Here is a 25,141-nt window from a genome sequence, read left to right on the forward strand (position 1 = left end):
AATCAAACCAGTGACCTCTTGGTTTATGCGTCTCAACCACTGAGCAACACCAGCTGGACACACATTCTCTTTCAATCCTCCTTTCCCTAACTAGACTTACCATGTATTGCTCTATCACTTATCAGGGTCATTGGACAAAGCGCTCAGTAATTATTTAACCTGTATAATCTAGTGGCCTTCAGGAGTTAGTTAGGAAGGTTTGTGTGTAGGCCTGAGTTCATTCATCCCTACAAGGGCATAAGTGCATTGTTTTCCTTTTCCTTTGAGTCCATCATTATAGCCGTTGTTAATATATATTTTTTAAATATATTTTTTATTGACTTCAGAAAGGGAGGGAGAGATAGAAACATTGATGGATGAGAGTATCTTTGATTGGCTGCCTCCTGCACACCCCTTCCTCTCCCCACTGGGGATTGAGCCTGCACATAGGGCATGTGCCTTGACCAGGAATCCAGTTGTGACTTCCTGGTTCATAGGTCAATGCTCAACCACTGAGCCATGCTGGTTGGGCCAGCCTTTGTTATATTTAAATCTATTTGAATTCTTCAAAGCTACATAGTAATTAAACTTGCTGTGGATATTTTCACATGAATATGACTCCCAAACTATTAACATAGTTTTATCCATGTTAATCCAGACTGCAATGGACTAATATGTTTATAGACACCATTCCTAGTGTAGTGTATGGCATCTCTTTATTTTCCCTTCCAGGAAAAAGGATGCAAAAAACAGATGGTAATTGAGGGGTTTGTTTTTCTTGTGTAAACAAACAGTGTGAGCTCTACCTATGTTTTGCCTTCAACTTAACGTATGAAAAGCGGTGCATGGATCATGTTATCTGACTTGATCTGAGACAATATTGAAGACTTTTAAATATTAATTTTGATTTTGGTACTAAAATAGTTTTACCCTGACCAGTAAGAACTGGTACATGATGGGGAAAAGGTATTTCCTCTTAATTTTCTCCCTCAACTTTCTCTACCTTTAATTTTAGTAACACTTAACAACCTAAAATAACGTATTCTAAATGGAAATAACCACTGCTTCCTCGCTCTCATTCTCATGCTCGCATTCACTTTGCTTGGTTTCCACCCACAGTAATTTTTGCATGGTTTTTGGCTGGAATTTTGGTTTGCAGGTTACCGCAACTTTTCCTTTGCTTCATTGCCATTTTTTCTGATTGCCTTTTTTTTTTCTTTCTGCTTCCTTTTTCTTTTCCTCGCATTGCCATCTACAGCCAGGCTATATAAGAGACTTGGTAAGTTCGCCATGTTTACCAAAAAAAGAATGAAAATATTAAAGCCCTTGCTACAATCTCCCCTCATGTATTAATTTCCTTCCATTCCTTCTGGGAGTAGCCTTCCCGAAGTAAGTATAATTTAAATTAAAATTGAACTTTTCTAATGATTCCTTTAGAAAAACTTTATGATGGTAATAAATATTCCTGCTATAAACTTGTATTCTAGGTACTCATTCTGCTCTTGTATCTTGATGCTAAATTTAAAACTTCCCTTGTATGTAAGGATTACAACGTGCCCTTTTATAATAGTTATCAGACATGTGTGTACTTGGAATGTGTCGAGTGGCAGTTTTGTATTCCTACTAGTACTTTTTGTTTCATGATATATGGAAACTGAAATTAAGAAGAAAGATATCAAGGTTTGTTTGGAAAAGTCATTTTACTAAAATTCCCAAATGTAGGTTTCTAATTTCAACTCTTGCAACATAGGACTTTGGGGTGGGACACACAATTCAGTTTTTTTCATCTTTGTCTTGAATCTGCCCTGGAACAATACTGTACTGTTAAGGTGATGTTGGTGTTCAATCATGTTTAGATAACAGCGAGAATTCTGGAGGCCCACCAGAATGTAGCTCAGATGAGTCTCATTGAAGCCAAGATGAGATTTATCCAAGCGTGGCAGTCCTTGCCAGAGTTCGGCATCACACACTTCATGGCAAGGTCAGTGGTTCTCTGGGCACCTGCGGGTAAACCTCAGTCTGTGCTTTTTACTTAATCTACTGCACGGAATTGAATGCAAATTTCAGAGCCACCAACTGAGACCCATTACCTATTTTACAGTAAAATTTAAAGATCTTGGAATATGTTTTCTAGACTCGTAATTTTTACATTAAACATTCAAAATGATTGCATTTCTGTTTTTAATTGTATAAGATTGGCACTATTTTTTAGAGCTAATGTGCACATCTGGAAGAAACACAGGCCAACATGTCCTCTCACCCCTAATACGTTTTTAATGCTACAGGTTCCAAGGGGGCAAAAAAGAAGACCTTATTGGCATTACATACAACAGGCTGATCAGGATGGATGCCAGCACAGGAGACGCAATTAAAACCTGGCGTTTCAGTAACATGAAACAGTGGAATGTAAACTGGGAAATCAAAATGGTAAGCTGCGACGGTATTAATGGAAGGCTGCTAAAAAAAATTAGTAAATGTAAGGATAAAAGGCCCCATAAGTTCTGAGGATTATATGTACCGTTACTTCTTAAAGTATAAAACATGGTTAGGTATTCATTCCCCACTTAAACTTCCCTATTTCATAATTAAACCCCTTTATTAAAATTCTAAGAACATAATATGACCTACTTGGAATATCGGCTTATCTTGTTTAAGGTGGTCTTTCTATAATGGATAAACCTTTAATGGATAAACCTTTAACTCACAGTAGCAGCTGCTCTTTAATGAATGTGTACCCTGTTTCTGAAGCTCAGCACAGCTTTGTGAGGGAGACGGGTCATCCCTACTTTCCAAATGAGGGTGTAAAGCAGAGGCCTCAGGGCTGTCATTGTCCACGATCACACACATAGTAACAGAATCAGGATTCAAACAGAAGGTGAGGGCGCTAAAACCTGGCACTTCTCCTGCCATATATCATGCTGCCCCCAGCCTTAGAATACATGCATTACTATCATTTAAAATAAACAGGATCTTTCACTAATTAATCATTTGTTTTAAGATCTCTGGGTTTTGTTGCATCAATTCCTATTACTTCATAAGGAATCTCATGTTTCTGAAGTATTTAAACATGATACCTAAAGGTTAAATATCTAAAGCAAATATTAAATTAAACACAGGAAGTAGATTTTTCTCCCAGGCCTGGGAGAGAGAGAATCTCATTAATCGAATCACCAGAGACCATTGGGAACTTAATGACCTAAACCCCTTGCCTTCCTTTTCAGAACATGAGTGGGGGAAGAGGCTCGTAACCTTTCCTTATGCTTTTGGACTTAAAGGCATTATTAGTTTAGAATTAAAAAAAAAAAAAAAAAAAGTTCAAGTATTTTATAACAGAGCAGAGCTTCGCGGGAACCACTCATCGGGAGTTTTACTGGGACTTAACGGCTCTCTGTCTTGTTCCAGGTCACGGTAGAGTTTGCAGATGAAGTCCGATTGTCCTTCATTTGTACGGAAGTAGATTGCAAAGTGGTTCATGAGTTCATCGGTGGCTACATATTTCTCTCCACACGGGCCAAAGACCAGAACGAGAGTTTAGATGAAGAGATGTTCTACAAACTCACCAGCGGGTGGGTGTGAATTGAAGTACTGTGTAACGAAACTCCACGGCCATAACAATATTTAACTTTAAAAGCTGTTGTTTGTTATATGCTGCTTAATAAAGTAAGCTTGAAATTTATCATTTTATCATGAAAACTTATTTGCCTTACCAGACCAGTTAATATGTGCACTAACAAGCACGACTATAATAACCTGCTATCGTGATAACAGTATATGAACTTGAACATGGCACACATTCCTGAGGGCCAAGAATTGAAAACCAAAGTAGTGGGCAAGTCAGGAACGAAATGTCACTGATTGTAAGCTAGCCAAACTAAGAAACTCAAGCCATCTACTTTACAGCTATCCAGGGCTTAAACTATATGAAGTCTATTTATCGTGTTTAATGCATGTGTTTCAATATATGTTTAATTTGACCTAGCGTTCTTAAAATCATACTTCTGGTAGCCATTTGAAACCCCTCACCCCTCAATAAATCAGGCCTACAAAAGATGCCTGATATTTAATAGTGTCATTGTTTAACCTTGAAGGAAAACACTATATTAGTCTGTTACACTTGGTTTATTTGTTTTTTGTCCTTGAATGAGCATGTATGTATATTGTCTTACGTTTTTATTTTCACACCATATTGTATTACAGTACTTAGTATTCACCAGCATATTCACTGTCTGCCTAAAATATGCAACTTTTGCATTACAATATGAAGTAAAGGTCTATGAAGTATGCATTTTGTGTAACTAATGTACAAACACAAATTTTATAAAATTGTACAGTTTTTAAAAAAAATTACAACTAGCAAATGGCATAGAATGTAGCATCTTTACATTAATTAAATGCTTTAAATATATAATTAATGTGCAGTTTTTAATATCTGCTAAATTAAGAATGACTTCAATATAGTCATGATTTGTCACAATGTCCTTAACTCTGATGCCTGGACTGGCCATGTTCTGGTCTGTTGTGCTGTTACAGTCTGCACTGGTGCTAGTCAAAAAAATTCCTAGCTCACATGGCCCAAAAGGGTGCCAGGGAGGGGTAGATTACCAGTATTGTCCAATAACCCGTGGTTTAAAGACTGTATAAATGCATTTTATTTTAAATAAAAGTAAAATCTTTTATTTAATGTTTCTTTATGTATTTCTTGTTTTCACGGTTTACATAGCATTTATTTTATAGAAGTGAAATGCCTACATCTTATGAGAAACAGTTTGCTAGTATTCCAAAGTGTGACTAGTCAGGATAGATTCTTCTTTAATACATTAAGCGCCGAGCCTATTTTTGTCTTCCTTTCCGTTTCATTCACCGGTGACTGACATGGTGCTTAACGTGTTAAAGTGAGAATTTCTCATTTTTCCTACTATTTGAAAAAAATGAGCTATATAATATTTAAATTAGAAATGTATTTGTAAACAAAAATGTGACATAAGTAGAATTGTTGACTTGAGCAGAATTTGTTTTAAATAGCAAAATGACTCTTGGTTTAAAAAGATACCTTGTTTATTCATTTCCTCCCTGTTACTGCTATCATTTCATCATTCAGACTCAAAACTTTACTCCTGGACTCTGTCCTTTAGCTGTTGCACTGAGTCAGGCCAAGTCTTACTGATTCCCCCCTCAGGCAAACTTGTCTTCCGTCATTCATCACCAGCACCCAAATGCAGGTCTTTGTCCTGTGCCTGCCCGGATGCCCAGACTCTTAGAACAAAGCTCTGATTACATTCTCCGTGGCTTTTCTTCATACTCCTTCTCGAAGGCCAGGTCATAACAGGCCTTGCCCCGGAATTTAACAGCTCCTTTCCATTAAAATAGGTTTAAGTAATCTATACCCTTTCCTTGTCTTAAGTGTAGGTCTCTGTGTATAATCACTTGCTAAGGGCTCTAAATTGTATTTAGACTATGACAGCCCAAGTCCTTTACAGTCCCGGCTGCTTCCCACAAGTGAGGACTGCCTCTGCTGATGTTTCCGCCTCTGGTTTGCCCACTGCCCTCACTGCGATTTTGTGGTGAATTCAGCCCCAGCACGGCTCCGGCTGTATTTTAGCTCTGACTCCTGGTTGCCCAAAGCATAAATGCCAGGTCCTCAGTCAGGTGCTCAGAGGTTTCCTGTGGTCTGTTACCCAGCTCAGGTTTTGATCCTTATCTCCCAACATCCTGCAGTCCCACCAACTGGGCAGATCACATTTTCCAGACACGCACCCCTCTCCATGTCATTTCCCAACCTTCTAGTCACAACCTTTGCAAGTATTCTTTCTTCCATTAATACTTCCAAATTTTGGGGGTGGGGGGAGCTGAAGGGGGTAATGGGAGAAAAAAGGGGACACATATACTTGCAACAATAAAGAATTATTTAAAAAATAAAAATACTTCCAAGTTACCTTGCAGCCAGAAATTTTCTCTTTACTCCTATGAACCACACTGAGTTTGGTCCTTTGTGGAACTTAAAGCAATCATCCTTATTAAAAATTGAGTCAGTCTGATTGTCCCTATTATTAGTTCCTTTGGAAATCAAGGAATTATTACAATTTAGTATTTTTATAGCCTTAGCAGTTTAATACAGAGGAAATGAACATGTTTTCTGCACAGTAACTATGCATTATGAGTTTTTGCTAAGTGCTTTCACATACATTACTTCTTCTAAAGAGTCCATTTAAGCTTTTTATAGATGAGGCTCAGAGGCCATGTGACCTGTTTTAAGTCATATAGCTATAATTAGTGCCAAGACAGAGTTGGAAGTGAACCCAAATTTCTATCTCCCTATCCAGTCCTGTTAAAAACAAAACTCTTCATTCCTCAAAAAATAAAAAATAGGACTACCATATGACCAAACATTTCACTGCTGGGTGTTTGTTTGAATAAATCTAAAACACTATTGCAAAAAGATATATGCACCCCTATGCTCATTGCATTATTACTATATTAATTTTTAGAGAGAGGAACATCAGTCAGTTACCTCCCACAGGAACCCCAACTAGGGATCAAACCTGCAACCTGAATATGTGTCCTGATTGGGAAGTGAACCCACCACTATGTGTACAAGAAGACACTCCAACCTACTGAGCAACACCTGGAAGGGCCATTGCACTGTTATTTACAGTAGCCAAGTTATGGAAGGAACCTAGGTATCCATCAATAGATGAATAAAGAAAGAGGTAATACACTAATGACCATCATGCCCTCACAACGATGGCAGTCCCATAGCCAAAAGGAGAGAATATGCTAATTGACTGCCATGCCCTCAAAGATGGCACCGCTCACAGCCACAAGATGGCGGCGCCCAGTCCCCTGAGCTGCGCAGGGCGAGCCTGAGGGGCAACCAAACGAATGAACAGCAGGCTGCATGGAGCAATCAGGCTGGCGGGGGTGCCATGAGAGTTAACCATAAAAAGAATAAAATCCTGCTATATGCGACAATATGGATGGAACTAAAGGTTATGCTAAGTGAAATAAGGGAAAGACAAGCACTGTATGATTTTGCTTTTATGTGGAATCTAAAATACAAAACAGACAAACTCAGATAAAGAGAATAAACTTATGGTCGCCAGAAGAATTCCTCTCTAAAAGCTAATATAATAATCAGTGAACTATGCTGTCAGATCAAGGTGATCACTTTGTAAAGTATGTAAATGTCCAACCACTATGCTATGCGCCTAAATCTAATATCCATGGGAGAGTGACTGGGGATGGTGGTGGAAAAGGTAAAGGGATTAAGAAGTACAAATTGTCAGTTACAAAAATAGTCATGGGGCCAGGACAGTGTGGCTCAGTGGTTAAGCATTTACCCATGAACCAGGAGGTCACGGTTTGGTTCCCAGTCAGAGCAAGCACATGCCCAGGGTTGCAGGCTCGATTCCCAGTGGGTATGCAGGAGCCAGCTGATGGATGATTCTCATCATTGATGTTTCTATCTTTCCCTCTCCTTTCCTCTCTGAAATCGATAAAAACGTTAAAAAAAAAAAAAAAAAAAAGTCACAGAGATGTAAAGTAGAGCAGAGGGAATGCAGTAATCTAATCATATACTAACTAGGCTGTCAGATCAAGGTGACCACTTCGTAAAGCATGTGAATGTCTAATCACTACTCTATGCACCTAAAACTAGTATCGGTGGGTCAAGGGTGGGTCTACAGTTGTCCGCATGGAAAACAATACAGTAATTAATAAATAGTAATACAAGGAAAAAAACTTTTTTTGTACTTGCAACTGGAACCAACTTTTGCCCCATCCTAATAAGACTTTTAACAACAATAACAAAAAGGGACAAACACAGTCTGCCACAGAGCCGCTCTTGGTCCGTGTCAGAGCACAAGGTCAAGGACGGCGAGTGGCTTTCCTCCTCCAAAGTTCACGTCTCTAGCAGGGCTGGGGAACCTTTTTCCTGCCAAGGGCCTTTTGGATATTTGTAACGTCATTCGCAGAGGCCATACACAATTATCATCTTAAAAATTAGCCTGCTATATTTGGTCAAACATTTAATGAACTCACCCCTAATGCCTGGGCAGGGCCAGACCGAATGATTTCTCAGGCCTTGTACAGCCAGCCCCTGCCCAGGGTAATGGGTGTGGTGAGCAGATGGTGGGAATCCTTTCATAACCAGATCACACGTATCGGGTCACCAAGACATACTTTAAACCTTACAGTAAAATGGGGGGAGGGGGGGGGTTAATGTCTCTAGGTCCCTGACTTTCAGGAGTTCAAGGTTGTGCAAAAAATAACTTGTAGCAAGTTAGGATTACTGATTAACTACAACTGCGGCTTCCAGGTGTCTAACCTGCTGAATGAAGGGAACGAGGCCGGGAAGGTGGGTCGGTCCACAGGACGCTGAGTGGCACGCAGCAGCATCCTGAAACTGCGTCTCTGGGGGCCCAGCCAGGGCTCTTCCCACAGACGGAGCTGCCTCTGGAGAGACCACTACAGTAGGATGCCTCAGGATTCATTCACAATTTAAACAAATTTAAAAAAAAAAAATTTTAAATTTGTTTTTCAGTTGCAGTTTACCTCCAGTGTTACAGGGAGGGGCAAAAGTAGGTTACAGTTGTTACCAGTTAATGATGACGTGAGATCAGACCAACCTGGGTTCTTAATGTATCCGGAGCAATACCTTACAACGTTATATAAAATATTTAAAGTGCCCACACTGCACCTCATTGAATAGGGCTGTTACCCACTAAAACAGTTGTTTCTTTTAACCCAACCTTTTTATGAACCTTCTGGAATGCATCCCTGCCCTGTGCCTTTCCTGACTGTTTCTACCGTCTGTAAGTCTGACAAGGGCTGCTGCTGTTTCTAAACCAGTGACTTACCACGTGGTCACATTCTCACCACTCTGATAATCCAGAAAAGAGAGCGGGGCTTCCTGAAACCCACCCCCTGGTGACAGTGTCATCACCAATCCCGAATGGGTCTCCCAAAAGCATCACCCTGCCCAGCTGCCATCTAGGCTCTGCTTTATTCTAAAACGGTGATGCCGCTTCCAGAAAAATCCTGACACCTGCAAAGGGCCGTAGTTATTGCATTCCTTCCTCCTCTTTGTAGCTAGGTCGTTGTGAAGAAAGGCAAGGACGAGTTGACTTGCTCCATGGGTGTACACCTAACAGATACTGCACAGCCTTGCTCTGCTGAGAGTCCTGTCACCTCTGCAGAGCAGCCTCCAGGAAGAAGCTGTTTACTGAAGCTCTGCGCTCTCCCTCAGATTAATGTGTGTCTGTGTGAACTGCTCTGGTTTGGCAGCTCCAGAATGGGGGAGGAACAACAGGGACAGAAAAGGATGGGGGAGGAGTGCAGGGAGTGACAGGAAATGGGAAATTTTAAGTCTGGGTAAGAGGAGTGAAATTCTCAGAGTGGATCACAGAGCAACCCAGAACAGGAAACAGAGTAGAAAAAAAAAAAAATTTTTTTTAAAGCCTTATCTGGTGACCTTATTTCCCATGTGCTGATTCCTCTTGCTTTCTCTGCTTTATTTAATAAACAATCCAGACTTTCCCAGGCTGAATGTATACATTAAAATTCTGTTTCCTTAGTAAACAGTTACCAGCACACACATACCCCTGGCTGAGTTTCCCTTTTGATATTTTTGCATGAGCCTGCCTATACTAAAAATTACAAGCCCTGAAAATAATTTGAGACCATTATTTCATGAGATCTAATTATAGTCTCCTGTGGCTTCACTGGCCAGGCATTATCTGCATTTCTGCTCAGGGGAAGTGGTCCAAGTTCAATCTAAATTAAATTTGTGATAAAAATAGCAAAAGGGGTTGAACATATCTGTATTAATATGCTTTGTAGATAGTGCACGATGAAGAACACTTCATGAGCATAAATTCTCAAGTCTAAATGTTGTAACCCTTTTGATCAAGTAAAAATCAAGTAAATATATTTACGCTCAGGTTTACTGATCAAATCTTGTTTATTTAAATCTTATGTCTACCTTCATTGCCTAATTAATAAATTCAATGAGCTCTGAGAAGGAACATTTAGAAAACAGCATTTCTTCTATTCTAGGAGAACAAACAGCCAACCATAGCCAAACACTCCTAAGGAACAATAGGTGGGGGCGTAGCTTTAGCAGATAGCAAGAAGTCAGTATAAAACTACTATATTAAAGTGTGATGCTGGCACAGAGATAAGTAAAGTCGCCAGAGTCCAAACTTGCACACGGATGGGAACCTCATTTCTGAGAGCCAGCCGTGCGGGTCAGGGTGAAGCAGAAGGGCTTCCAATGAATGGCGCCGGCGGTTAGCTTTGTGAAACAGAAGAATTTGGACCATCAATTCCAAATGATTAAAGACTTCACTGAGAAAAATAAAACCAAAACCTTTAAAAAATAACATAAGAGAGCATTTGATATGACCTTGAGGAAAGATTTTGTGTATAATATTAAGGCACAAAACATATAAATGAGAACTATAGACTATAAAGTATAAAAAGGCAATTCAAATTGGGAAAAGATATTTGCAACCCATAATGGACAAAGGCTTAGCATCTAGCATATAAATATACCCACACGGTCAGGCCAAAAGAAAAATGGACAAAACACTGGAATGGGTACTTCACAAAAGAGGAAAACTTAGTGGCCACAGAAATCTATAGAAAGCTGTTCAACTTCACTAGTAGTGTAGAAAATGGGGGGGGGGGGACAAAATTTAAATAGAATTAAAATACAGTTGCACACCTCATGTGTGAAATTTTCAGGCTGGCCCTGGCTGGGTGGCTCAGTTGGTTGGAGTGTCATACACCAAAAGGTTGGCCCGATTCCCATTTGGAGCGTGTACGGGATGCAGTCAATCCATGTTTCTCTCTCACATCGATGTTTCTCTCCCTCCCTTTCTAAAAATCAATTTAAAGAACAACAACACATATATCCTTGGGTGAAGATTAAGAAATTTTTTTCAGTCTGACAATATCAGGTATTGATAATATGCAGGCTCACTGGAATACTTAATGTTGATGGAAATATAAATTAAAAACTTCAGAAACACTTTGACACCATCTAGTAAATCTCAAGATGTATCTTGCAACCCAACAATTCCACTCCTGTGTGTGTATGTGCGTGTGTGTGTGTGTGTGCAGATATCCTTGAGAAACTGCACGTGCATACCAGGAAATATACATGAGACTATGCACAGCAGAACTACTTACAACAGCAAAACCTGGAAAGAAATGTCCATCACAGTAGCATGGACCAATGATAACACACTTGTAAATGGGATAAAAGAGCAGCAGTGTATAAATTCCAAGACAAAACCAAAATGGATGAATTGCAAACTGATGCTCAACCCAAAATTTAGCTGCAGGACACGTAGTATAAATAAAGGGTTTAAATGTGTAGCATCTGTAAACATTAAGAACAACAGAAGTGGCAAATCTTTCTCTCTCCTGTTGGAGAGTAAATGCTGCATTTCTAAAAGAGAGGCTGTGGGTGATTCTAAGTCCAGTGTGAACCTGACACCAACGGTCGCTGTGGCTGATGAAAGGAAGCAGCTTGCTCCTGGCAGCAGCCTCTCTGCTCTTTTGTTACAGGCACTTGACTGGGTCTGGACTAGACCAGCACGTGAGCCTGGCCTCTGCTGCCAAGTGAACCCCCACTGGTGGGCGGCCCTGGTTTAAGAACGGAGCTAATGAGTCCAGGGTCAGGCGTTCAGGTCCCTGTGGTCCAGCAGGCTTTGCCCTGTCTCACGTGCCCAGACTGCACCATTATTCCGTAAATGTGCGTTAGTCACAAGAGGGACTGAGGAGAAAAGGTGAACAGATCAGCTCAATTAGAAAATCAACTTTAAGCTCGAGAATACAATCACAGTGTTATTTACCCATCAGTGGTTGTGAAGATGTCAACCCAAATCTTATTAAACCTTCAAGTCATCGGTGAGGAGTTAAGGAACTTACTTGACACCCACTCTTGCTGTCTGGATGAAAATCAAAGGTGCCCCTGTACTTTAGATCCAGCCTTCTAAAAGTACATGGAGATGCGGACTTTACAAGACAGGAATTCTGAACAAGATGTGGATTCTCAAGAAATTAGGTGTTCATGATTTGAAAGTGCTTTATAAATATATAGGCACAAATCCAAAGGATGGGAAAGGTACATAAAAGCCACTGCTACATAGCAGAACAATCTGGAAAATACCCAGAGTCTATTTTGGTTTGTTTTTAAAATGTTTCTGACTCATACAGCAAGTACCAGAGTAAGGAGGATCTACAGGAAAACAAGACATTTTTCCTTTTAAATTGACCATTTACTGTAGTTCACTGTAGATTCAGTAAGAATGAAAAAGATACGTAATATCATGGATTAAATGAGATGTATATAAATTTTCTTACAAAGTATACAGTTGACCTGGAACAAAGTAGGGGTTAGGGGCACGAATCACCTGTGCAGTTGAAAATACACATAAAACTTTTCACTCCCCAAAAACTTAACTACCAGTCATCCCTCGGGATTGGTTCCAGGACACTCCCACCCCCACCACCTCAAGGATGCAAAAATCTGAGGATGCTCAAGTCCCTTATATAAATGGCATAAATCAATGCATACAGTCATCCCTCTGCATCCATGGGTTCAACCAACCGCAAATTAAAAACAGCATTTTCAGGAAGTCCTAGCCACAGCAATCACACAAAAAGAAGAAATAAAATGTATCTAAATTGGAAACAAAGAAGTAAAATTGTCACTATTTGTAGATGACATGATACTATTATGTAGAGAGAACCTTAAAAACCCCACCAAAAAAACTACTAGAACTGATAGATGAATTCAGAATAGTAGGATACAAAACAAATACTCAGAAATTGGTTGCATTTTTATATACCAACAATGAACTATTGGAAAGAGAAACTAAGAAAACAATCCCACTTACAACTGCATTAAAAAATGCCTAGGAATAAATCTAACCAAAGAAGTAAAAGACCTTTACTTCGAAAATGATAAGATACTAAAAAAATAAATTGAAGAAGATACAAATAAATGGAAGCAAATACCATGTTCATGGATAGGAAGAATTAACATTATTAAAATAGCCATACTGCCCAAAGCAATCTATAGATTTAATGTGATTCCTATTAAAATACCAATGAATTTTTCTAGAACTAGAATAATCCAAAAATTTATATGAAATCACAAAAGACCCCAAATAGCTACAACAATCTTCAGAAAGAAGAACAAATTTGGAGGTATCACATTAACTAATATCAAACTATACTACATGGATATATGATAATCAAAACAGCATGGTAATGGCATAAAAACAGACACATAGATCAATGTAACAGAATGGAGCTCAGAAATAAACTCACGCATATATGGTCAATTAATGAATGACAAAGGAGACAAGAACATAGAAGGTGGTAAAGACAGTCTCTTCAATAAGTGATGCTGGGAAAATTAAACAGAGACATAAAAAAAAAAAAAGAAACTAGACCACCTTCTTATATCATAAAAACAAACTCAAAATGGATTAAAGACCTAAGTGTAAAACTCAAAACCATAAAATTTCTAGAAGGAAACATAGGCAGTAAATTCTTTGACATTTCTTCTAGCAATATTTTTTTTCTGATATATTTCTTCAAGCAAAAGAAACAAATGGGGCTATATAAATCTAAAAAGTTTTTGTACAGCAAAGGAAATTATCAACAAAACAAAACAAAAAAAAAACCACTGAATGGGAGAAGATACATCTGATAAGGGTTTAATATCCAAAATGTATTTAAAAAAGCTCATATAACTCAAAACACACACACACACACAACAATCCAATTAAAAAGTGAGCAGAGCCGAAACCGGTTTGTCTCAGCGGTAGAGCGTCGGTCTGTGGACTGAAAGGTCCCGGGTTCGATTCCGGTCAAGGGCATGTACATTGGTTGCGGGCACATCCCCGGTGGGGGGTGTGCAAGAGGCAGCTGGTCGATGTTTCTCTCTCATCGACATTTCTAGCTCTCTATCTCTCTCCCTTCCTCTCTGTAAAAAAAAAAGAAGAAAGAAAGAAAAGTGAGCAGAGGACCTGAATAAACAGTGCTCATCGGGTATTGGATCTATTGGGGGAACACTCTGTAAAGTATATGCATGTGTAACCACTATGCAGTACACCCCAAACTAATACAAAATAATATTGAATGTAAACTGTAGTTTAAAGAAAAAGAAAAACATGGTTCTTGGAATAATAAATTCTGCTTTCAAAAAAAAAAACCAAAAAGAAAACAGAATTCTCGGTCTGCAGTTGGCTGGATGTGCAGATGTGAATGAAACCTAGGGATATGAAGGGTCAACTGTATTTATTGGGAAAATCCACGTGGAAGCAGACCCATTCAGTTCAAACCTGTGTCGTTCAAGGGTCCACTGTGTTTTAAAAAGCCATCATTTTACGGGAGGGCGACACTCCCAGCTGATCTGTACCAAACAGGGGGAGAGAGTTAACTCTTCAAGCGCAACCTCAACAGGGAAGACACTTCCCGGAGCCACGGGCGGGCAGCCAACAGCAGGCAGTTGTTGAGGTCCCTTTGCCACTCAGGTCTGACTTGGATTTCTAAGCTTCAAACTCAATAAATAAGTTTGTACCGTCAGTCTGTGTGTCTTCATGGAAGGGCTGGAAATGCCTCAGTTTCCAATGTTTCTCAAAAGAGGCCTGTCTTGTCTTAAATATATTTCTTTTTGATTGGGTTTCGTTTCAGTGCTCCGAGTACGTGCCATCTGGCAGTAGTTTAGAAACTTCCTTTTGCTTTCTCATAAATGTTGTTGAAAGCAACCACATAATGAAGAGTAAATGCCTGCTAGTTAGTCCTCACAGGAAGCCGGATCTACGTCCCTGCAAAGCAGGGCCCGGACCTCAGGGCACCGTATGCACAGAGGCCTATGCTGTGAACGTGCCTGCTTTCACATGCTCGGAATTCCTCTCAGGAAGATCTTGACTGAGAACAACTGGACAGATGTTTTCTCTCATCGTTCCTGGTTAAGACAATCTGTGGGATATAGAACTTCCAGAGTTGTAGGGTTTTTGTTGTTGTTCTAGGCAAGCAAAGTGAGTGAATAATGCTTCCTCGGTTTCCAGAACTTCTTGAGATCAAATTATGCTGATCTCTACTTAAAAAAATGATCCCTAAGCCAACTGGATTGGATTCTAAACCTTGCCCTTGATTCCTATTCTGAGAAATTGCCCTAAGAAGCTGTGTTCTGTAAACGCCTCGAGCAGAGTCTTTTGCAATCGGTTAAGCAACCGCTTTTTAAAAAGGGGACGGGTGCTTAATAACGAATGGTCGAGTCCTGTCTCCGCGAGGTCACAGACCAGCGGAGGCCGGTCAGCTCATTTTGATCCAAGAGATCGATCCACTCGCATCCCTTCGTCAGAGGCAGGTAAAGCTCCGTGATGGATAGGCAAGACCCAAGCAGGCTCCTGAAGCTGCAGGTGGGAAGCAAGGAGCTATTGTCCTTTTAACAATTTCAGCACCAGAGGAAGAGAATGCTGTATCAGTGATAATAGGGCCCAGAGATGAAAAGACTCTTATAAACATGGAAGACATCACATGAGGGGTGTGATACCCATCACTGGGCGGTTTATGACTAACGGCCGAGTGGGCGATGGAGGTGATAAGTGCTCCTGAGTCAGAGGAGCTGCGGGCCAGCCACTGGGAAAATGCCGGGCCCAGGGGACAAGCAGGCAGGATGCAGCGGAGCCCGGAGCCCGGAGCGAGGGCACAGGGCCTAAGGGCTGGAGGCGAGGTTCGGGGTCAGCGAGATAAACCCATTCCCAATGCGAGGACATGACAGCAGTTCAATAAATATTTGTGAAAACCTAAAACAGAGAGTGCCTGTGTTTTTTAAACTCGTGAAGGTCCTAAAAAAAAAAAAAGAAAAATCATGTGCAGTAACGTGGTATGGATTTGAGTTATTCAAAAGAAGCTAAAATTCGGCAATTATAATATATCACAAGTACAGACAGGGAAATGAAAATTCGAGGGAGACAAACCATTAAAAACCATCCCGGAGAAACAGGAAAATAAGATGCCGCCTGTGAAGCAATGTCAGCTGTAAGCTCAGTGAGTGTAAATGCCTGTGCTTTTCCAAAGCAGCAGAGGAGCCGAAACCGGTTGGCTCAGTGGATAGAGCGCCGGCCTGCGGACTGAAAGGTTCCATTCCGGTCAAGGGCATGTACCTTGGTTGCGGGCACATCCCCAGTAGGGGGTGTGCAGGAGGCAGCTGATCAATGTTTCTCTCTCATCGATGTTTCTAACTCTCTCTCTCTCCCTTCCTCTCTGTACAAAATCAATAATAATAATAATAATAATAATAATAATAAAGCAGTAGAGAAACAAAGATGAGAAAGCAACAAAAAGGGTGCTACGGAAGCACAAGACAAAGCAGGGGACACAGGGATGCTTCCCAGAACAAGGCATCCTGGGGAAGAGCCATGGGAAGTCCACCTTCCCCTTATGAGATCGATGCTCCTTACATTTCTGGATGAGGAAGGCCAGGGGCTGGGAACAGACATGAGCACCGGGCACAGCCTCAGGGAGAAGTCGCAGGATTGTTGAGGTGTGGGAACCTCTGCAACATCTCAGGGGTGCAAAGAGAACTTCGACCCTGAGCAGATGGGCCTACATCTGCTTCTCAAAAGCAAAATATATCGTGGTGCACAGAGAAACTTCTCTGAAGGGATTTGGAAAAATGATCAGGACAAGGAGGTCATCAAAGTAGTTCTAGCTGGCAAATTCCGTTTAGGACTTTGAAAGAGGAAGGACATGGGCACTCAGCACTATGTAAAGCAAGAGAGAGACCCATGGAGTTCCTTCTCTTCTCACGGGTCCGCACTCGTGTCACCTGGGAGAGGCCTTCCTGACAGCCCTCTGTGCCCCCACGAGTTACTCACCATTGACTAAGTGTCTGTCTCCAAGCCATCGAACCAAGAGGGCGGCGAGCTCATCCTTTCTCCCCAGGGCCTCTGGTGTGTGTTGGGGGCTGGGGGGAGGGGGGGAGGGAAGGGAACAGAGAGGGTGCTCAAAATGGATTTCTTGAATGGATAAGGAAAAGAATTCCAGCCATAAAGGAAATGGTTAGCCTTGAACAGTGTGAAAGGGCGGAGTGCAAGCTGCTAAGGAAAGAAACTCAGAGGGAACTGCACTGCAGGCCTGAGACTGAACATGCTTATACACTTGTTTTTTTGTTAGCCAGCTGGGGATTATTTATTTTGCTATTTTTAGGTCCAGAAATCTTAGCTTTCTCTCCCTACCACTAGCTGTTTTGAAGTTAGAAAACAGAGCCAATTTAAATATTGGGCCAAGCAAAACCTTCCAGAGACAGGTGCTCTCGAAAGGAATAAAAGAAAAAAAAAAAAAAAAAAAAAAAGAATTCAAATTCTAAAAAGCAAACAAAGAAAAAACCCCCACGATTTTGGGATTGTATGCATTATCAGTTTATGAGCTTTATGATATAATGTGAAGTCTTGTGGAAATAAAGTTTAGGTGTTAATTCTCAAGTTAAACGTAAAGCAGAAGAGTTCACGGCAAGGGCAGCAATCCTTTCCTGATTCCTTCTCAGCCCAACCTGCCCCGGTGTGGCCCCATGGTGATTCCGCAAATATCACAGACAGTGACATTGGAGTTAAACAGGAAAGGATTTTTTTCAAAGCCAAATAAGAAATTTCAAAAAATGATCTCTGCCACATTTGCCCTCCACTAATAACAACTGACATTTATCTTATTTTTATTGATTTTTTATTGATTTCAGAGAGAAGCAGGGAGAGGGAGAGAGAGAGAAACATCGATCAGCTGCCTCCTGCACGCCCCCTTATGGGGATCAAGCCCATGATCTGTGCATTCTGTCCTGACCGGGAATGGAACTGTGACCTCCTGGTTAATGAACTGAATGACACTCAACCACTGAGCCACACTGACTGGGCAACAACTGACATTGAGCAAGACCTTGGCAAAGCGCTTTACATGTATTTCATCTCATTTAGGCCAGGGAGGGACCTGGACTATGGAGAAGTCAAGGAATTTTCTCAAAGCCAACTAGCTAGTATACTGTTCCAAAGCTTGTGATTTTAAACCACTGTATTCTGCTCCATTAACATGGACGACTGAATGTTGCCCAGGAAAAGTATAGCAATGAGGAAAATCCATGCTCCTTCTCATCAATTCGAGTTTTTAAATGTCTTATTATGGGATTAACTCAAACATACATAAAGTAAATAGAATAGAATCCCCATGTATCATCACACAATTTTAACAATTACTAATATCTTGTCATTCTTGCATCAACTTTACAACTATCTACTCTTTACTCAATTATTTTTGTGCTTTTTTTATTTTTATATTTTATTGATTTTTTTACAGAGAGGAAGGGAGAGGGATAGAGAGCTAGAAACGTCAATGAGAGAGAAACATCAACCAGCTGCCTCCTGCACACCCCCTACCGGGGATGTGCCCGCAACTATTGTACATGCCCTTGACCAGAATCGAACCCGGGACCTTTCAGTTCCCAGACCAACGCTCTACCACTGAGCCGGCTTCGGCTTGTGGTGTTTTGTTTTTGTTTTTGTTTTTAGCCAAAATATAAACTGACATGAACACAAATTTCAGCTATAAATTTGATAAATGGGTACACGGGTGAAATCCACAGTCCTCTTATGATTCAGTCATTTCCATCTCCCCAGAGAGCACCCCCATGTGCCTTCCTCATCACTCCGCCCATTCCCCTGGGCATCCACTGCCACTGTCTTTTTGGGGTTTTTCCACCTTAGATTTGTTTTGCCTCTTCTATTGTAGAATTTCTATAAATGGAATCACACACAATGTCCTCTTGTGTTTGGCTGCTTTTGCTCAGCATGTCTTTGAGGTTTATCCAATGTTGTTGAATGTATGTTCATCCCTTGCCTGAATACACCACAGTTTGCTTCTCCGTTTTCCTATTGATGTGGAATGTTTTCATCCTGGAGCTGTTATGAATAAAGCTACTGTGAACATTCATTTTTGTTAACACCTGTTTCATTTCTCTTAGGAGTGGAATTTCTAAGCCAACGGAGAGTTATATGTTTGATTTGATTTTTACGTGAAACTGCTAACCCTTTTCCCAAAGTAGATGCACTATTTTATGTTTTAGAGCTGTATTAGAGTTGCCTGCAAATTCACCAACATTTGATGTCAGTCTTCCTCATTTTAGCCATTCTAATGGTGTCTAGTCCCAGTTCATTGTGGTTTTAATATGCATTTCTCTGATGACTAATGATGTCGAGCATCTTTTCCTGATTGCTGACCATTCATATATCTTTGAAGCATCAGTTTAAGACTTTTTGTACATCTTTTAAAAAGTGGGGTGTTTTTATTATTGAATTACCAAGTTCTTTATATATTCTGGAAACAAGTCCTCTAGTAGATACACATTTTGCCACTTCTTCCAGGCCATGGATTGCTTGTGTATTGTCTTTTTGTAATTTAAATCATTTTTCAATTGCAGTTGACATACAATATTATATTAGTTTCAGACATACCCCTCAGTGATTAGACATTATATAATTTACTATGTCTAGTTATATAAGTTAGACATTATATAACTTACTAAGTGATCCTGAAAAATCTTGTATCCATCTGACACTATGCATAGTTATTAAGGCTATTATTTTTAATATATTTTATTGATTTTTTACAGAGAGGAAGGGAGAGAGATAGAGAGTTAGAAATGTCAATGAGAGAGAAACATCGACCAGCTGCCTCTTGCACACCCCCTACTGGGGATGTGCCCGCAACCAATGTACATGTCCTTGCCCGGAATCGAACCTGGGACCTTTCAGTCTGCAGACTGACACTCTACCACTGAGCCAAACTGGTTTCAGCTATTATGCCTATTATTGACTATATTCCCTATGCTGTATTTTAAAATCCCATGACTATTTTATAACCAATTTGTACTTCTTAATTCCTTCATTTTTTTTCACCCATCCCCCATCCCAATCCCATCAGGCAACCATCAAAATGTTCTCTGTAACTATGAGTTTGTTTCTATTCTGTTTCTTCATTTATTTTATTTGTTAATAGATATGTATTTATAGCCATTTTATTGTTCATATTTTTAAACTTTTTCTTCTCCTTTTTTTTTTTTAATATGTTTTATTGATTTTGTACAGAGAGGAAGGGAGAGAGATAGAGAGCCAGAAACATCGATGGGAGAGAGTCATCGATCAGCTGCCAAGGTACATGCCCTTGACCGGAATCGAACCTGGGTCCCTTCAGTCCCCAAACCGACGCTCTATCCATTGAGCCAAACCGATCTTGGCCTTCTTCTTCTTAAAGAAGTCCCTCTAACACTTTATGTAATACTTCACTAGTGATGAACATTTTAGCTTTTCCTTGTCTGGGAAGCTTTTCATATGTCAGATTCTAAATGATAGGTTTGCTGTTTAGAGTAATCTTGGTGGTAGGTCCTTGCTTTTTATTACTTTGAATATTTATTGCCAATCCTTCTGGCCTACAAAGTTTCTGTTGAGAAATCAACTGACAGTCTTATGGGAGTTTCCTTGAAGGTAACTAATTGTTTTTCTCTTGCTGCTTTTCAGATTCTCTCTTTGTCTTTAACCTTTGGCATTTTAATTATGTTGTGTTCTGGTGTAGGCCTCTTTGGGTTCATTTGAGGATAGCTCAATTAAGGCATAATTAATATACAAAAAAATACTTCACATACTTAAGGCATATAATTTGATGAGTATGGATATATGCATACACTTATGATATCACATTGGAATCTTTAAAAGAAAAAATGTTATCAGGAATATTTTATTCCAAAGTGAAATGTGCTTTCTATTCCATTCTACCACACTCAAACACTTATTAGCTGTTCCATTATTTTAGTCAGAGATTATCTCAAATAGTAGAAATGCATTTGGCCCTTAAACAACATGGATTTGAACTGCCTGGCCAACTACAGAGTTCAAGGGTCATTTCCTTGGTTGGCAGTCTGAGTATGTGGATATTCAAAGGTGCAGAGGTCTTCCCCCTTCCCTTCTGCATTGTTCTAGAGTCAACTGTAATTCTAAACAGGGAAAAATGTATTCCCCCAAATATAAATATATAAAATATACATTAGCTAATCAAGCAAGATGCCCACCATTGTGTTAAAAATATTTTTGTTTGCCCTCGCTGATTTGGCACAGTGGATAGAGCGTCAGCCTGCGAACTGAAAGGTCCCAGGTTTGATTCTGGTCAAGGGCACATGCCCAGGTTATGGGCTCCATCCCCAGTCAGGGACTTGCAGGAGGCAGCTGATCCATGATTCTCTCTCATCATGGATGTTTCTAACTCTCTATTCCTTCCTCTTTGAAATCAATAAAAATATATTAAAATACATATATATGTATATATATATATTTTGTTGCTTGTTTGGCAGTACATTTTTTCTTTTACCAGTGTGTTAAGGGTTGCTCACAATCTAGGAGAAATTAGTCACTAGATTTGAGGACCTGAAGTGTTAGACAACATAAGAAAAAAAACCCAAAAAAAACCTCAAAAATAAACAACAAAGTAGATACTGGCTGAAAGATTCTGGCAAGTAGAAATCCCAGCCTCCTAATGACAGCACAAGATAGCCTCTCTCATTAACTTTTTAAAAAGTCAGTGTGGTTTGTTAAAGAGAAAAAGCATTGGCCAGAGTGATTTGTGATATCTTGCACTCTAGTGTCACAAGTCAGCTCTCTTACAACAGTGTGAAGACCACAAAGTGAGGTATAAGTGGTTCTGTGATAGATAAGGGGGGATGCTTAGCACAGAACTAAGGGAGTACAGGTATTGATTCTGGTACTTTTTATGGGACCGACACCCAGCAATGGTCAATGCCTGTGTGGTCAAAGTAATGGGATTCCTGAAGCATTAATGAGATATAAGTTTTGGATATGATCCAGGCACACCTTTTCCTTTGTGAGTAAAAGATACGTTAGAGATAACTGAATCAAAATATAAAGCTACTTTCTTTACTGTGTAGTAGAGATGACTCTGGTTAGACACAGGAGCTTGACAAAATGTCAAACTTTAATAATTTAAGAAACATTCTAATGCATGAAATGGAAGAATGGAACTATTAAAATATTCATTACGGGGCCATCCTGGCTGTGCGTTCCCCACACAAAATGCCCATTGAAGTCACAGACCGTCCTTGCAGCAGGGCACGAGTTGCCACAGCCGCGGGCAGAGACAAGGTCTGGAACAGAACCTGGCAGCGAGGAATCAGGCCCAGAGCTCGAGGAACTAGAGTCCGCACAGGCAAACCACACAACAAGCCCCGCTGGCAGCCGCTGAGATCGATGAAGAGCTGGTCAGGGAGGCCAAACAGAGCGGGAGTGAAGAGAAGGCGCAGAGGGCTGTGTCCAAACTTGGTCTTAGACAAGTTACAAGGGTTACTAGGGTCATTATCTGAAAATCTAAGAATATCTTCTTTGTCATCACAAAGCCAGATGTCTACAAGAGCCCAGCCTCGGAAACCTACGTAGTTTGGGGGGAAGCCTAGATGGAGGGTTTATCTCAGCAAGTCCTGCTAGCCGCTGCTGAGAGATTCAAAGTTCAAGGTGAAGCTGTCTCAGACATTCAAGGAAACACACAGACGCCAACAGTACAAGCAGGGAGTGAAGAGGAAGAGGTTGATGAAACAGGTTATGGTAGTTAAGGACACAGAATTGCTCATGTCACAAGCAAATGTGTTAAGAGCAAAGTCAGTCCAAGCCTTGAAGATCAACAGTAATGATATTGTGAATGGTATTATGAAATTCACACTGTAACCATGGTTTTTTGTTTGTGTTTTTGTGGGTTTTTTTTTTTTTTTTTTTTTTTTTTTATGTTTCAAAAGAGTAATTGCAGCCTGGTTTGAAATCTGTACTATTTCTATCATTAATAAAGTTATGGCTCTCACATAAATGTTTCTTGTCCTCTCCCTTCCTCTCTTTCTGAAAAATCAATGAAAATATTTAAAATTAGGGTTTATTGGTAAAAAAATATAAAAATAAAAACATATAAAATATCCAGTTCTCACAGAGAATCTAGCTTCAACAATATAGTCTACATTTTGAATATCTGCTATCTAAATATGTCCAGTAACTATGTGCAATCCACTCAAATTAAAATCATTACAAAATCATGACAAATACCCAAACAGATAAGAGAGAGAGTGTGTGTGTGTGTGTGTGTGTGTGTGTGTGTGCGCGCGCGCACGCGCACGCGATGCGGTTGGGTCACAGAAAGAAAATCCGCTCATTAGATGTTCTTCAGCACTGAAATCTTTTTTATTTTCCCCTAAAAGAATGATTGGACAGACAATACCTAAAAGAAATGCTGCCAGGCCTGGAGAAATATGTGCTACTACTTTAAACTAAACACGCAAGGGCCAGGTCATGGTCATGCACATCTATGGATTACTCATACTCACGTCCAGGGCCTCTCCCTGGCACAGCTGTGGAGTAGGCAAATTTATCTTTAGATCCTCCTACTTCCCCTTCTGGGCGATGGTCCTCTTCTCGGTCCATCCAGGGTGCTCAGCGTCTCGTGCTGTCCAGAGTGACGCCCTGGCCTGCCCTCCTTGGAATGTGGCCTTTCCTCTCCCTCTCCTCCCCAACCCTCCAATTCAGTTCAACTGGGAGGAAAACCATGTTGTAAATGAATTCACACTGGCATTTAAGTGACTAATATTTTTTATTTCTCCCATGTGTGCTGGCATTCTAAATGTTTGTTAAGCTGACAAAGTATGTTCTTAGGAGGAAAGTTCAATCTGTAGGATACTCAACAAAAAAAAATGTAGAGAGGTCTGGGTTTCCTCAAACCATACTAGTACCATCAGACTGGCAGAGGCCTTTATATGGCCAGGGGAGGTCACCACCCCCATTGATTCTTGAGCAAAGGGTTGGCGCATAACTGGCAGATGCATAGATTTTGAAAAACTGATGGAAAAGTGAAATGTACATCTAAAAATAATGTTATTCTAACAGTTTTTTCTTCTCAACAGAAGATAAAACTGAATGATCAACAGGATGCTGAGACCATCCAAATGGGAAAGTACAGTTTTTTTCAACAAATGGTGCTGGGAAAAGTGGATATCCACTGAGTGGGGGCGGGGGTGGGGAGGAGGGGTGAAAGAAATTGGACCCATACCTTATATTATATATAAAATTAACTCTAATGGATTAAAGACCTAAATATGAAATCTAAAAGTATAAAACTCTTAGAAGAAAACACAGGGGAAATGTTTTATTACATTGAATTTACCAGTGAATTCTTGGATGTGACACCAAAACACAGACAACAAAAGAAAAAATAGATAAGTTGGACTTTTTCAAAATTTAAAACTATGTATTTCAAAGGATATTATCAACAGATTGAAAAGGCCACCTACAAAATGGAAGAAAGTATTTGGAAATTATATACCCAATACGGAATATCCAGTAAGGGGTGGGGAATTGGAATGGGGGGTTGAGGACAAATATTTGATACCTTAATCTAGGGGTGTCGAACTCAATCAGAGAAGGGGCCAAAATCTAAAATCCAGCCTAAATCGCGGGCCGAATGGTTTACTGGACAGTCATAAATTGTCATTGTGATGGAAACGCAGCGGAGTGCAGTGATGACAGCGCGGTGCGGGCCACATTGCAAGGCCTGGCGGGACGGATTTGGCCCGTGGGCCTTGTGTTTGACACATGTGCCTTAATCAATAAAGAAATTAAAAAAAAGAATAATAATATTCTGGATATATATATATATATACATATATATATATATATATATATATATATATATAGTCTTTCAATATTTTTAATGCATTAAACTAATGAAAAGTGACTCTTCCTCTTTGTTTGGCTGCACTGGTGGCGGTGGACACAATGGACAGAAGACCTAAAAACTCTGTGGGCCCAACTGCCGACCCCTGTATTCTCAGCCATCCCCTCAGAGAGAGAAAGGCAGGGGCCCTTGCACAGCAGCTCTGTGTGCATTGGCGCCCAAGCTCAGGTCTGAAGAGGGCTTCCTCCTCCTCAGATGAGCTGAACCAGAGCCCCCATCTCCTCTGTGCAGTGGACAACCAGATGTAGTACATGTTACAAAGACTCTCTTGACCAAACTTTAGACAGACTCCTCTGAGCCCTCTCTCAACTAGGCATCGACC

At 40.3% G+C, this 25,141-nt stretch overlaps 1 protein-coding gene and 1 pseudogene across 10 annotated transcripts in view; both read left to right on the plus strand.

Annotated features, from left to right (window-relative positions):
• The window catches only part of FERMT2 (FERM domain containing kindlin 2), a 71,422-nt gene extending 66,767 nt beyond the window's left edge, over nt 1–4,655 (plus strand). For 6 of the 10 annotated variants that reach the window (XM_045580589.1, XM_045580586.1, XM_036436445.2 and 3 more), the window contains 5 exons: nt 712–735; nt 1,238–1,258; nt 1,836–1,960; nt 2,265–2,406; nt 3,382–4,655. In XM_045580589.1, coding sequence (XP_045436545.1) covers nt 712–735; nt 1,238–1,258; nt 1,836–1,960; nt 2,265–2,406; nt 3,382–3,555 — 486 coding nt within the window. In that variant the 3' untranslated portion in view covers nt 3,556–4,655. The remainder of the gene's footprint in view (nt 1–711; nt 736–1,237; nt 1,259–1,835; nt 1,961–2,264; nt 2,407–3,381) is intronic. The other 4 variants (XM_045580591.1, XM_045580603.1, XM_045580598.1 and 1 more) reach the window with 2 other exon arrangements.
• A 17,072-nt stretch (nt 4,656–21,727) lies between these two features.
• On the plus strand, nt 21,728–22,942 carry LOC118709433 (annotated as a pseudogene).
• Nucleotides 22,943–25,141: the final 2,199 nt, after the last annotated feature.

This window comes from Pipistrellus kuhlii, unplaced genomic scaffold, assembly GCF_014108245.1.
Source record: "Pipistrellus kuhlii isolate mPipKuh1 unplaced genomic scaffold, mPipKuh1.p scaffold_m20_p_1, whole genome shotgun sequence".
NCBI classification, from domain to species: Eukaryota; Metazoa; Chordata; class Mammalia; order Chiroptera; family Vespertilionidae; genus Pipistrellus; species Pipistrellus kuhlii.